General features: G+C 52.9%; 2 protein-coding genes across 2 annotated transcripts; one reads left to right on the top strand and one right to left on the bottom strand.

Annotated features, from left to right (window-relative positions):
- Positions 1-3,677: 3,677 nt before the first annotated feature.
- LOC123145497 (rop guanine nucleotide exchange factor 9) lies at positions 3,678-7,248 on the top strand. Its single transcript, XM_044564926.1, has 7 exons — positions 3,678-4,372; positions 4,479-4,595; positions 5,135-5,289; positions 5,580-5,654; positions 5,758-6,030; positions 6,141-6,452; positions 6,552-7,248. Exons 1-7 carry the CDS (start codon positions 4,012-4,014, stop codon positions 6,954-6,956), a joined length of 1,698 nt encoding a protein of 565 aa, XP_044420861.1. The 5' UTR covers positions 3,678-4,011; the 3' UTR covers positions 6,957-7,248.
- A 408-nt stretch (positions 7,249-7,656) lies between these two features.
- Positions 7,657-8,517, bottom strand: LOC123145507 (photosystem I reaction center subunit VI, chloroplastic). Its single transcript, XM_044564935.1, has 2 exons — positions 8,262-8,517; positions 7,657-8,167 (listed from the first exon to the last, which is right to left on the bottom strand). The coding sequence occupies exons 1-2, from the start codon at positions 8,378-8,380 to the stop codon at positions 7,855-7,857; spliced, it is 432 nt and encodes a 143-aa protein (XP_044420870.1). The 5' UTR covers positions 8,381-8,517; the 3' UTR covers positions 7,657-7,854.
- Between the last annotated feature and the right edge of the window lie 3,497 nt (positions 8,518-12,014).

Raw genomic sequence — 12,014 nt, 5'->3', positions numbered from 1 at the left:
AATTGCCTAGTTAATTTTCGGAAAACCGGGCGAAAACCGTTACAAACAACCCAAAGGCGTACTACTCACACAACAAGAAACACCGTGACCGCACATGTGGCCCTTCCAGTGCACCACAACCGCAACCTTCGACACTTGCACAACACAACGGAGCTTCACACAAGAACACCGACGACAATAAAAACAAAGCACTCTCCATCATGAAATTGCGGGCACCTTCCAGATAACGCCGCCCTTCTTGCTTTTGTTTCTCTTTGCTTTCTCCCTATTGGGTTTCTTCTTGAGGAGGCATCCATTTGTGTTGCCAGATCCAGATTGATCAGCCACCCATTTGTCAAGAAAGTCATAGAATTCATTGTACTTCTTGATGTAATTATCGTCAACCAAGGGGCTCCTGGGGGCAGACACCAACAAACCATCCGCATCGACATCGTCGACCCGAGGAACCCCCAACATGACATCCTCCACCACAGGAACCATAGACATAATGGACTTCGGCGCCTCCAGTTGCTCACGTGACAGAGGCGAAACATGTCCCTCACACAAAGTCGCCAATGAGTCCACCTCCAACCGCTTCAATGACAGAGGTGAAGCAGGGCTCAAACATATATCTCGAAGCTCGGGCATGAGCCGCAGCACCAGAGCCGCAAGCACGGCAATGGAGTCACCCACAACGGTAGGCACCACAATTGACGGTGCAGACATCGACGATGAATTTTCCCGAACACGAGGGGGAGAAACAACCATAGGGCTCTGCCCCTCCGTCCTCCATGTAGTCAACAACGGCCACACCAAGAGGTTGTGGCGTCTGCGTGGCCAGCAATGTAGTCGGCACAAGAGAGAGCCTGCTCAAAGCAACCTCCGCTCGCTCTAGGAAGCTCTCAATTCGTGCCTGCCAACCTTGAAGCAACTCAGTCTGGTCAGCCAGAGCGATCTGAAGCACCACATTGGATGGGGATGTCGGGCTAGCGGAAGCAGAAACCACAGACGCCCAAGATCCACGACGAATCGCAATGGAAGGGAGCGTGGATTTCATTCGGCCCTCTCTTGGAGCAGGAGGTTGACGATGCTGGGTGTCGAGGCGAGAGACGGGCGGGGTGGTAAGACATGCCAGCGAGCAGAGAGGACGCCATGGGTTGTGGCAGTCGCGAGCACGATGACCGTTCTGCAAACAACGACAGCATCAGAAGGGATCTCTGTAGACTGCCGCACGGTGCCCAGAGGCTAGGCATCTGCAGCAGCGACTCGGAGCCAAGCAGGGATAGGCCGGGGAGCCATAACCGAGGCCGGCGGCGCCGGACGACACCGGCCACCAACCTTCACCCATCCCTGCTCTGAAGACGCCTCAGGAGCAGCAGCGACAACAGCAGCAGCAGCCGGATGGCTCACCCCGCTGGAGCACCTGGCAGCCAATGGCGTCAGTGGGGCGAGCTCGTCGTCACCTTCAATGCTGCAGGTGTCGTCGGCGAGGGAAGCCCACGACACGGCCAGCGGCGGCTGCGGGGCCCGCAAAACGGCGTCGGGGGCGAGCACCTCGTTGGAGCTCCGGGAGCTTGGCCGCGCCGGAGCAAGCCCCGAAGGGAGAGATGGCTCCTCCCCAACCGCAACGGTCGTGACAACCGAGCAGGGGCTTGGCACAGGCTGCAGTGACCCATCCAGCAGGAGCTCCGGAGGGGCCAAAGTGACCTCGAAGGCGTGCGGTGGAGGAGGCAGCTGCATCTCGAGATCCAGAACGGAGCCCTCACAAGCGGGGATGACGAGCTGAGACATCAGCGGCCAGTGGACGTCTCCGAGAGCATTGGGCGGCGAGACGGAGGTGAAGGCCGGGGACTCCGCCGCCGGAGAAGGCCGGGACGTCGACAAAGAGCTCATGCTCACATCGCCACACGACCTAATGGCGGAGGCTGCTGACTGCAGGGTTGAAGGAGGGCAGGTGAGGGAGAAGATCTCGCTGATTCTGGATCAAGGCCCGACGGAGGCGGAGGAGGCCAGAGCAGCGAGATCCGGTCGGCGGCGGCCGCACGGTCACTGGACCGCGAGCGTCGCGAGAGCCCTCATACCTAGAACCCTCGAACCCGGGGCCTGCCTTTTGGTTTAGGCAGCACATAGAACTAGGCACAACACATTTTTATGTACACTAGAAACTACCACGTACTTGCATCTACAACTAAGAAAATTTTCAGTCAAGTTCCTTGCATTACTCTACTTTCTTCCTAAGTTTCTTGCTGCCCACGTGTTTTCGGAAACAGGGGTGAGGCCCACAGTTCCTAAAAAACACAATAATCGAGGATGAGAGGGATACGTCAAAAGCCTCCCCCACCCTAATCGACTTTGAAAATGTTGGCAAAACCATCAAGCCTTGCAGGCACGAGAAACCACATCCTAACTTCTCTTGAGATGTACCGGCTGATTAAAGACTGGGCCTCCCATGACTAGTTGCATAAAGGCGTAAGTGACAACTATCTGGGCGATATGGTGTTTACATTTCCTTAAAATTCATTTACTTTTACTTGAACAATTTGTCTCAGATTATTTATTAATTTGGTTTATTTTTTCGGATTAATATTTAAATGTCGTTGAGTGCACATAAGAACCAAAGAAAAATATGAAGCCACATATGACGACTTTACGTTTGCGCATAGTTTGGCTACTCTGCAAGAGTTGATCTTACACTACACATGGATAAAAGCTAGCCTAAGAGCAATTCTAGCATATTCACAACCTCCACGGCACATATGGAGCTCGCTCCATAGTTTTTCTGGAAGCTGCAGAGGCTGTGCACAAACACAGAGTTGCCATAATGCACCATTCACATTTATTTCTTTTTTCATCTATATACTCGGCTCCTCCAATTTAGATCAAACAATTCACAATTCAACACATATTATTAGAAACCATTAATACGTATATAAATAATGCAAATGAACAAATAACCTCAATACAACAAATAATCAAATGAAAAAAATCAAGTAAAAACAAATAAATCTTCAAGGAATTAAAAAACACTATCTCTCAGCTAGTTGCCGATGGTACTCAATGAGATCCTCCTTTTGCTGATCATAGGAGGCCCGGTTTTCAATCTTTCGGTACGGCTGAAGCAATGTTTGAAAGTAGTTTGTGTACCTACAAGGCCTCAATATTTTCATAATCGACGGGGCTTGGCATATTCTCTCATCCTTGATGATCATATTGTGTACGATCACACAACATGTCATCATCTTTGCCAAGACGTCCTTATTTCAGAAATGAGTAGAAACCCGCGCAATTTGCAAACCAGCTTGTAGCGCCCCCCAGAAAAACCCTCTTGCATCTTTTGTGAAATGCTTAAGTTTCCTGGTATTGAAACTATAAATTGTCTTCGCTCCGCCTTCGTGAATGAAAACAGTACCGTGACGTTGTCACCGTCCAATCCGATGAATCGTACATAGGGTTTCCCCCGGTGCTCGAAGAGGGGCCGAAAAAAGAAGCCATCACATCTTAAAAACACTGAGCTTTTATAGTTCACCGTGATGCGACCCCAAGTACTGTTAAGCTGTACTCCTAAGAGCAGCACGTGCTAATTAAGCACCAACCGAGATGGAGAAAAGTAACCACGGGCGAGTGAGATTAAAAATAGCAGCGTACACCCCCAACGATAAAACGGACGACACAACACACACACAAAACGGACCCATTTCCCGCGGCGCCTGCAGCTCGCGCCATCCATCATCCACGGGCACGCCGCGCGCGACATCGCCTCCCCCCTTTCCTCTCCTCGCCTCCCTCGCAAAACCGCCCTCCCCCGAATCTAGCCAGACAGCCAGCCACGCCCACGCGCCAGCCAGCCACCGGACATCCCTCCTCCCATCTCTCTCGCGCGCGCGGGGGCGCGAGGTCGGACGGACGGACGGACGGACGGCCGGCGTTCCCTTCCCTCCCTCCCTCTCTCTGCCCGCCTGACCTCGGCCGGCCCGCGTGCGTCGGCGTACGTGCGTGCGTAATGCGGTGGTGACTGGCGGCGATGAGCGCGTGATGGCGCCACCGTTCCTCAAGACCGGGCACGGCCGCGACTCCAGGTTCTCCTTCAGGCGGCGCAAGTCGGGCAAGGCGTCGTCGACGCCCTCGTCGCCGCTCTCGTCGGTGTCGTCCTCGGCGTCGTCGGAGGACGTGGTCCTCGACCCTGGGAGCCCGACGATGGAGCCGTCGACCAAGACCCAGACGCTGCCGTGCGCCAGGCGGATGCTCTCCCGGAGCAGCTGCGGGTCCAGGGGCAAGCTGTCGGTCGACCTCATCCCGGCGCCGCTCGCCGGCGGCCCGTCCGACGCGCCCAGGCCGTCCACCTCGGCCGCGCCGCCCCCCAAGCCCGCGCCCCGGCCGGAGGGCCCGCCATCAGGTGCGTGCGTGCGTGATCACTGTTGATTTCTAGCTAGCGTGGTCGATCAATGCGGCCTTGTTCGATCGACGAATGAATTGCTCCGGTGGTGGTCGATCGGTTGCAGACATGGACATGGTGAAGGAGAAGTTCTCCAAGCTGCTGCTGGGGGAGGACATGTCCGGCAGCGGCAAAGGAGTCTCCTCGGCTCTTGCTCTGTCCAATGCCATCACCAATCTTGCAGGTAATCACTCCCTTTTCTTTCCAATATATGTTTCCATTTTTGTGCCATCACCAATCTAGCAGCTAATCACTCAATTTCGTATCAAATCTTTCCCTTTCCATTTCGTGAATGGTGTCCACGGCTGGCCCTGCTAGTGCGAGCTAAATTAAAGCAATTTTTGGTGTGTCAAAAAATCGGTCTAATAAATGAGAGTACATCACCCAATGTGCACAATGTGCATAACCTGGCCTACTAGTATATACTCTACTTGTCACTACAAATTCCAAACAAAAGTAATGGCTTAAATGATTTTGATCCTCAAAATAATTTAGTGGAAATTGGTGAAAACATCCTCTCTTTTTTTGCGGATGAGAAAACAACCTTTTTGTACACCATACAATCGTAGACCTCGCAATGGGTACATGCACGACTAAATCGGGAGCTCTATCACGTGCTTGATGCATGATTTCTGGATTTCAAATCATTTCAATTCGTGGTTGGTTTCTTGTGGAAATTCTTACCAGTTATGTATTCCTTCTCGTGGTGGCACGCCGTTGCAGCTTCCGTGTTCGGTGAGCAGCGGCGTCTCCAACCGATGGCCCCTGAGCAGAAGGCTCGGTGGACAAAGGAGATCGACTGGCTTCTCTCCGTCGCCGATTTCATCGTCGAGTTCGTTCCTTCACGCCAGGTGGCCGAGGATGGCAGCACCATGGAGGTCAGAAACGAATCCCCTACCCTTATTTTCATCACACATGGTTGGTTATGTTGCTTTGGAGGTCCTACAAAGAAAAAATATTTTGTTATTATATTTCAGTTTTTTTTTGTGGGAAAAGTATTTCAGTTGCACAACTAGTGAAGAAGTACAATGTGGGACGTGCCTATTGGAACCTTATAGGCGGTCACACTTTTTTTTGCCTTGCTTAGGGCCCGTACTATGCAACCTCATTATGCAAATCGAATTACAACTAATTACAATAGTACATTTTTATTCTTTTTGACAAGCAGGTTATGATAACTCAGCAACGCAGAGATCTGCTGATGAACGTCCCGGCATTGCGCAAGCTTGACGGAATGCTCCTTGTAATATAAAATTCCACACCCTTCTCTGAATTGTTTACGGGATTGATGTGAAGATACCTGAGTTGCTAATTTGTTGCCGCTGCACGTTTCTGATGTCGAACAGGACTATCTCGATAGTTTCAGCGACAAGCAGGAGTTTTGGTATGTGAAGAAAAATGACAATGAATCCGAGAAGGGTGACCCAGCGGAGCAGAGTGACAAGTGGTGGCTCCCGACGGTCAAGGTCCCTCCCGAGGGTCTGTCAGACTCGACGAGGAGATGGCTTCATCACCAGAAGGAGCTTGTCAACCAAGTCTTGAAGGCAACAATGGCCATCAATGCTAATGTTCTCATGGAGATGGATATTCCAGAAGCTTACATGGAGACTCTGCCTAAGGTAATCCATAAGAACACAAGGACGTTATTATACAGCAATTACATTTACCTTGCTTGACTACATTATTGTGATCTCACATAACAAAATCCTCTTATTCTTATGCTTGGTAGAATGGGAAATCTACCCTCGGGGACTCGATGTACAAGCTTATAACTGACGATTATTTCGACCCCGAAGAACTCATAGCAACGGTAGACCTGTCGAACGAGTACAACATTGTTGATCTGAAGAACCGGATCGAAGCATCGGTCGTCATTTGGCAAAAGAAAATGCAGAGGGACGGCAAGTGGGGCCATGGCGTCAGCCACGAGAAGCGGGGCCGATTTGAGGGGAGGGCAGAGAACGTTCTTCTCCTCCTCAAGCACAGATTTCCAGGGATTTCCCAATCAGCTCTGGACATCAGCAAAATCCAGTACAACAAGGTACCTACAATTTTTCACTGTGTTTTCGGAATTGCTACAGTACCCTTTTAATTACTAATGCCAACTACATACATTTGTGTTTCCGTGTTGTTTTTGCAGGATGTTGGGAGTGCCATTCTGGAGAGCTACTCAAGGACGCTTGAGAGCCTAGCCTACACCGTAATGTCCCGCATCGAAGACGTTCTCCACGCCGACGCCCTCGCCCAAGACCCCAAGAATGGGGACTCAATGAGGATGCCGAGCTTAACAACCGACGACACAGACACAGTGGTCCAAGACGCCAAGGACGAGATGGGGAGGCTGGGAAGGATGGAGCCGGTTAACTCGACATTGTTCGACTACGTGGGGCCCCGGGACGGCACCATCGAGACCATGATACTAGGGTCGCAGGATCCCCAAGGTAAGAAGCTGAGCAAGATCTCCAAGATCGGCACCAAGAGGTACTCCTACCTGGACAAGCTTGAGAACCTGGGCGGAGCACGGAGCCCCATATCTAGACACTAGTGGCACGCTGCCGTAGGGGGTTGCGGGGGTGGCGGGGAGGTGGGGTGGGGGAAGACATATGTGCCAGATCATTCGGAGTGAAATGGATGTAAATATGTGTTCAGAGCATTGTGATCAAGGTGCACTGTGACTTGTGAGGTTTATGTAAGCTTTCGGACGCCTGTCTGTATCTCCATTGCGTTCGACCCCCAATGGAAATTTGGTGCGGAGGCCAAGATGATGTGCTGCTGAAGAGTGGACCCCCTGTTCTACATGAGCTAAATAATCATGAGATTTTTCACACTTGAGCCTGACAAATGGACATGTAGTTTTCTAGCCCACTTCTATACTAGTTAACCTCGACCTCTTCCAGACCCTGTTTTCCATGCAATGCTTGTTAAGCGTATCCTTTCCAGTGTCTTCTAGGAGTGTTATAATGTCAGTTGGATTTTTGCATAAATCGCCGACGCAATGCATGATTGATGGTATTTATCAGACATTAACGAAACAAGTGTGTTAAGATCTAATTTCCCGCCGGCAGCAGCAGCAACTGTTAGTAAGTACTCCCTCGGTCCTGAATTATTTGTCGCAAAAATGGACAGTAGTTTCGACGCACGGAGGGAGTATGTACGTGTGCAGCTGTGCACGTAGAGCCGTGAGTAGGCCGGCCGGCCGGACAATACGTATTGGCTAGAGTGACAAGTAATTTAAACCGCCAGTATAGCAAAAACATGGTACAAAAACCATGATCTAATAATTGCATGCACCATGCACGCAGCATCTTTCCAATTACTGATACAAAGTACAAAGATCAAGTATCAACAGAGCAAGCACATAGATAAGGGGGGAATCGACGAGATCCATGGTACACAAGCACGAGGCGAGGCGGGAGGAGGAAGAAGGCCTTGATTGCAGAGCTTTAGATCTTGCCGCGTGGTCCCGGGGTGGGCGGCAGCTGGGGCCCCTTCTTGATGGGGAGCAGGTCGGGGGAGGCGGTGGCGCTGACGTAGGCGAGCAGCGAGCCGCCGCCGAGCAGCAGCACCTTGAGCAGCAGCCCCCGCTTGGTGAAGGGCGCGGCGAAGGTGTTGAAGAACTTGCTCTGCAGGCCGTTGTAGGGCGACGCGGCGTCGCTGCCGTACAGGTCCCACTGCCCCGTCGTGTTGGCGATGTCGTCCAGGTCGAAGTAGACGCTCTTCTCCCCGTACTTGGCCACCACCGCCGCCCCGCGAGCCCTGCGTCCATGTGCCGGAGCTGGTCACGCTCTGTTGCTCTCGGTGCGTGCATGGTGTGTCATATGTTTATTAAGTCGTGTGTAAAGTAAAGTACCTGCGGGTGGAGCGGGAGACGGCGGCGGAGGAGGGCCGGACGGCGAGCTTGCGGCCGGAGATGGAGCTGCCGGCCAGGCCCCTCACGGCGACCGGCTGGACGGCGACGAGCGACGCCATTGCGATCGAGCTGTGCGACTGCGTATACAGTGGGCGTGTCCTGGTTCTGGAGCTGCGGCGTACGTGCACACGCTTAGATCGTGGATGCTGTTAAGGATTTGAAACGGCTGGCCGTCGATGAGGTTTGTGTGGGAGAGGCTGCGCGCGGCGGAGGCCCATAGGGAGGGCGCCACGCGGCCGCTTCCGGATAGGGCTATCCTGATTCCCTGACCCGGTGGCGAGGTGACATGGCGCCCGGGGAGGAGATCTCGCCGTCCGTTCGGGAGCGCCGCTGATAAGATCGCTCGTACAGATACTGTGGGCCCACGAGGCTTGCTAGGACAGCACGTTCCTGGGCACGGGCACGGATCATCTTTGCTGACGAAAATTAAAGAGAGATCCATACGGAGGTGGCGATGTTGCATGCACGTACAGACCATGCATGCACGGATGCACCGAGCGTGGCACGCGACGTAGTACTAGTACTCGAGGAGAGGACTATACGGTGTAAACGTACCACTTACGTATACGTGCTCTTGTTAAGCACCCCCCCCCCCCCCCCCTCGTGATGGTGTGACGCTAATGACCCATTGATTTCGTTCGTTAAATGGCTAGGGTATGTATACCAACACAACGCGATACCCATACAGCCGGGCAAGATCCAGATCTGAGATCGTAGCTAGCTGAACTCACGCGTACTCGCTCACAAAGTAAAGTATTTCATCCTAGCATGTGTGCGGGTGAACAACTAAAAAAAACATGTGCAAGTAAACGGTTTGATGGTCTTTGTTTCATATTCGATCCATATTGAACCGGGTTCCACTAGATAACGGAACATCGAACAAAAGGACAAAAAAAAGTGTCCTGGCGCAAAAGTGCAAATAACAGAACCAGGAAAGTTCAAACACCTATAAGAGAGCCAGCCGGGTTCGGCTCACCTGCTGGGTTCCCAGCAGGTACTATTGTGCAGGGCAAATACCCGAGCCAGCCTACTGTTGCATGCACCGCTAGCAGGAAAGAGAAAACCAAAAAAAAAAACTTAGTACTTCCTTCATAAAAAAATATATGAATAAAGAAATATATGAGTGTTTAGATCACTACTTTAACGAGTACCATCTAGCAACAGATTACACTTGACATGGGGTAGATAAAAACCCCAACATCTGCCCACATGCACAGGTGCATACCAAAATGACCAAGCTCTTTTAGAAACGCATCAAGGATAGATCAAGCATCTTCCTCTGTGTCTTCATTATCGACATCATTTCTAGCTTCAGTAACATCATCTTTAGCTGCTTCTCCCGCTTCAAGCATTAGTATGTCACCCCTCTGCCCAGCACTGTCACCATCATGAACTTCCAGCGCCACAATTTGTAGCATCAGGCGATCTTCATCAATTTGTAGGCCTGCCCAATATAGCATAAAAGAGCACGCATAACAAATAAACTCAGCTCATGATCAAATCATTTTCTTATCAAAACACGCATAACAAATCGTTTTTCACAGCTCCAAGGACGCGCTTTGTGATATGACGCGTAAGGTCCCCGCGTCGCCCTCCCGCAAGGGCGGCTCGGGTGAAAACCCTAGCCGCTGCCGCCGGGCACGTCCATCCTCCCCCTCTCCTCCGCCACCGCTAGAGGACGTCGCCCGGCAAAGCCCCAGGCGGCTGATGGCGGTGGCGGAGGCTCTCTTCCCTCCCGCGCCAGATCAGGTGAGGCGGGTCACCCATGGTGCCGGGGCGCTCTTCCCGATCTGTTGCGGCGGCGCGTTAGGCGACGACGCAAGGCGACGACATGGTGCTAGGCGGGGGAGGCGGAGCGGCGGCTCCGAGGAAGATCTGGTGGCGCCAGCCGTTCGATGGGCTCGCGGGCATGGCGGCCTTGGTCGCGGTGGCCGGCGGCTCGGCCTGTCGGCGGCAGCTGGATCCGGGGGCGGCGGCCCTGGAAGGTGGCGGTGGGTGAAGCTCGGGCTTCCCGCGACGGCATGGCGTGGTGTTGTCCCTATCCAAGGCGGATCTGCATTGCTGATCTCGTGGTTTTACCGCGGATTGGTTCGGATCAGGGACGGTGATGAGCGTGCGGGATCGATCTCGGCGGCTCTCGCGGTTTGGCGAGGTGGAGTGGGAGTCCTCCTCCCAGGCTCCAGTGGTGGCGCATTCAGGCAGTGGTCGGTGTGCCAGGGCTCCTACGGTGGCACTGCTGTTGCGGTTGGTCGCTGGATCTAGGCGGCTAGATCTGGGGCTTTGAAGGCGGTCGAGACAGTGCACAGGTTGTCGGGTGGATGTCTTGGGACGGATCCGAGTGAAAACTTGGTCTTCGGTCGTTGGCCGGAGCCGGTGATGACGATGCCCTTATCATCATTTCCTTCATGAAGGCATCATCGAGGTACAAATCCCAAACCCACCCAATACCTCCGGGGGAAACCCTAGATCAGTAGATCGGATGACGGCGGCATTCATGTGTCGTTAGCCCCTTGGGGGCGGCATTCTTGGAGATGCACTCGGGCTCGAGGGACTAGCGGATGGCTTCTTCGGTGGAGCGGTGTTTCTTTCTACATATTCATGGCGGCGGCTCTTGGCGGAATGGAGCAGCAGAGGCTTGGCATCAAATGTGTGGTGATGGACACGCGCAGGAGGTCGACGCTGTTTGGCGTCATGGTGGCGTCGGTGGCAGCTAGACCTGGCAAGGTCGATGCAGTAGTACAGCTCCAAAGATGGATTGGTGGCAGGTGGCTGCGGCGGCCTCATACCCGGCAGGCGTCCTAGTTGAGGAGCACTGTTAGTGTCAAAACCGGCGGATCTCGGGTAGGGGGTCCCAAACTGTGCATCTAAGGTCGATGGTAATAGGAGACAGGGGACCCTCTCTATGGAGGTAATACCCTACTTCCTGCTTGATTGATCTTGATGAATATGAGTATTACAAGAGTTGATCTACCACGAGATCATAATGGCTAAAACCCTAGAAGTCTAGCTTGTATGATTGTCATAATGATCTATCAACTAGCCTGGACTTGGCTTATATAATGTACCAGAGGCCTAGGATAACAAGAGTCCTAGTCGAATACGCCGGTGGAGAGGAGTCCTCGTCTTGATCACCAAGTCTTCTGGAATCTTCCTTGTGTATACTTCGGCTGTCCAAACTGGCCCATGAGTAAACGGCCATGGGGGTCCTCGGCCCAATCCAACTGATCGGGAGACGACGTGGTGAGTACCCCCTGGTCCAGGACACCGTCAGTAGCCCCCTGAACCGGTCTTAAAGTTGGGGACACTCCTCGATTCTTCCGAACTGTTCTTCATCTTCAGTCGTTGATCTTGAAAACTGGTTCAACAAATCTTCTCTTCGATCTTGAGGATCACCGAGGTGAATCCGAAGAGTTTACACGTCGGGTATCCGAGGAGCCCCTTTAAGTTCTCGGCCTTTGTCAATGCCTTGTTATTTTTTTTGCCACACCTCGCGTTTGAAGTTGTTCCCGTGCGGCGGTGTCCTCTTGCATCCGAGCCCCAACGCCGGACTACATTCGAGATATCTTTTGCAGCCAAGCACCAACATCGGACTGCTTCCGAGCTCCAACACCGGAATGTATCCGCGCTCCAATGCCGGACTCTGTCCAAGCTCCAACGCAGGACTGTATCCGAGCTCCAATGCCAGACTATATC

The sequence above is a fragment of the Triticum aestivum genome, chromosome 1B (genome assembly GCF_018294505.1).
Source record: "Triticum aestivum cultivar Chinese Spring chromosome 1B, IWGSC CS RefSeq v2.1, whole genome shotgun sequence".
NCBI lineage: Eukaryota > Viridiplantae > Streptophyta > Magnoliopsida > Poales > Poaceae > Triticum > Triticum aestivum.
The sequence above is the reverse complement of the archived record's forward strand: the minus strand, read 5'-3'. Positions and strand labels throughout refer to the sequence as shown.

What these genes read in the sequence shown, in the direction of transcription:
- LOC123145507 (XM_044564935.1), bottom strand. Translation starts at nt 8,380, where the DNA reads ATGGCGTCGCTCGTCGCCGTCCAGCCGGTCGCCGTGAGGGGCCTGGCC. An exon ending in GTCTCCCGCTCCACCCGCAG is followed by an intron (nt 8,168 to 8,261) that starts GTACTTTACTTT and finishes ACATGGACGCAG; the next exon opens with GGCTCGCGGGGCGGCGGTGG.
- LOC123145497 (XM_044564926.1), top strand. Translation starts at nt 4,012, where the DNA reads ATGGCGCCACCGTTCCTCAAGACCGGGCACGGCCGCGACTCCAGGTTC. An exon ending in AGGATGGCAGCACCATGGAG is followed by an intron (nt 5,290 to 5,579) that starts GTCAGAAACGAA and finishes TTTGACAAGCAG; the next exon opens with GTTATGATAACTCAGCAACG. An exon ending in ACATGGAGACTCTGCCTAAG is followed by an intron (nt 6,031 to 6,140) that starts GTAATCCATAAG and finishes TATGCTTGGTAG; the next exon opens with AATGGGAAATCTACCCTCGG.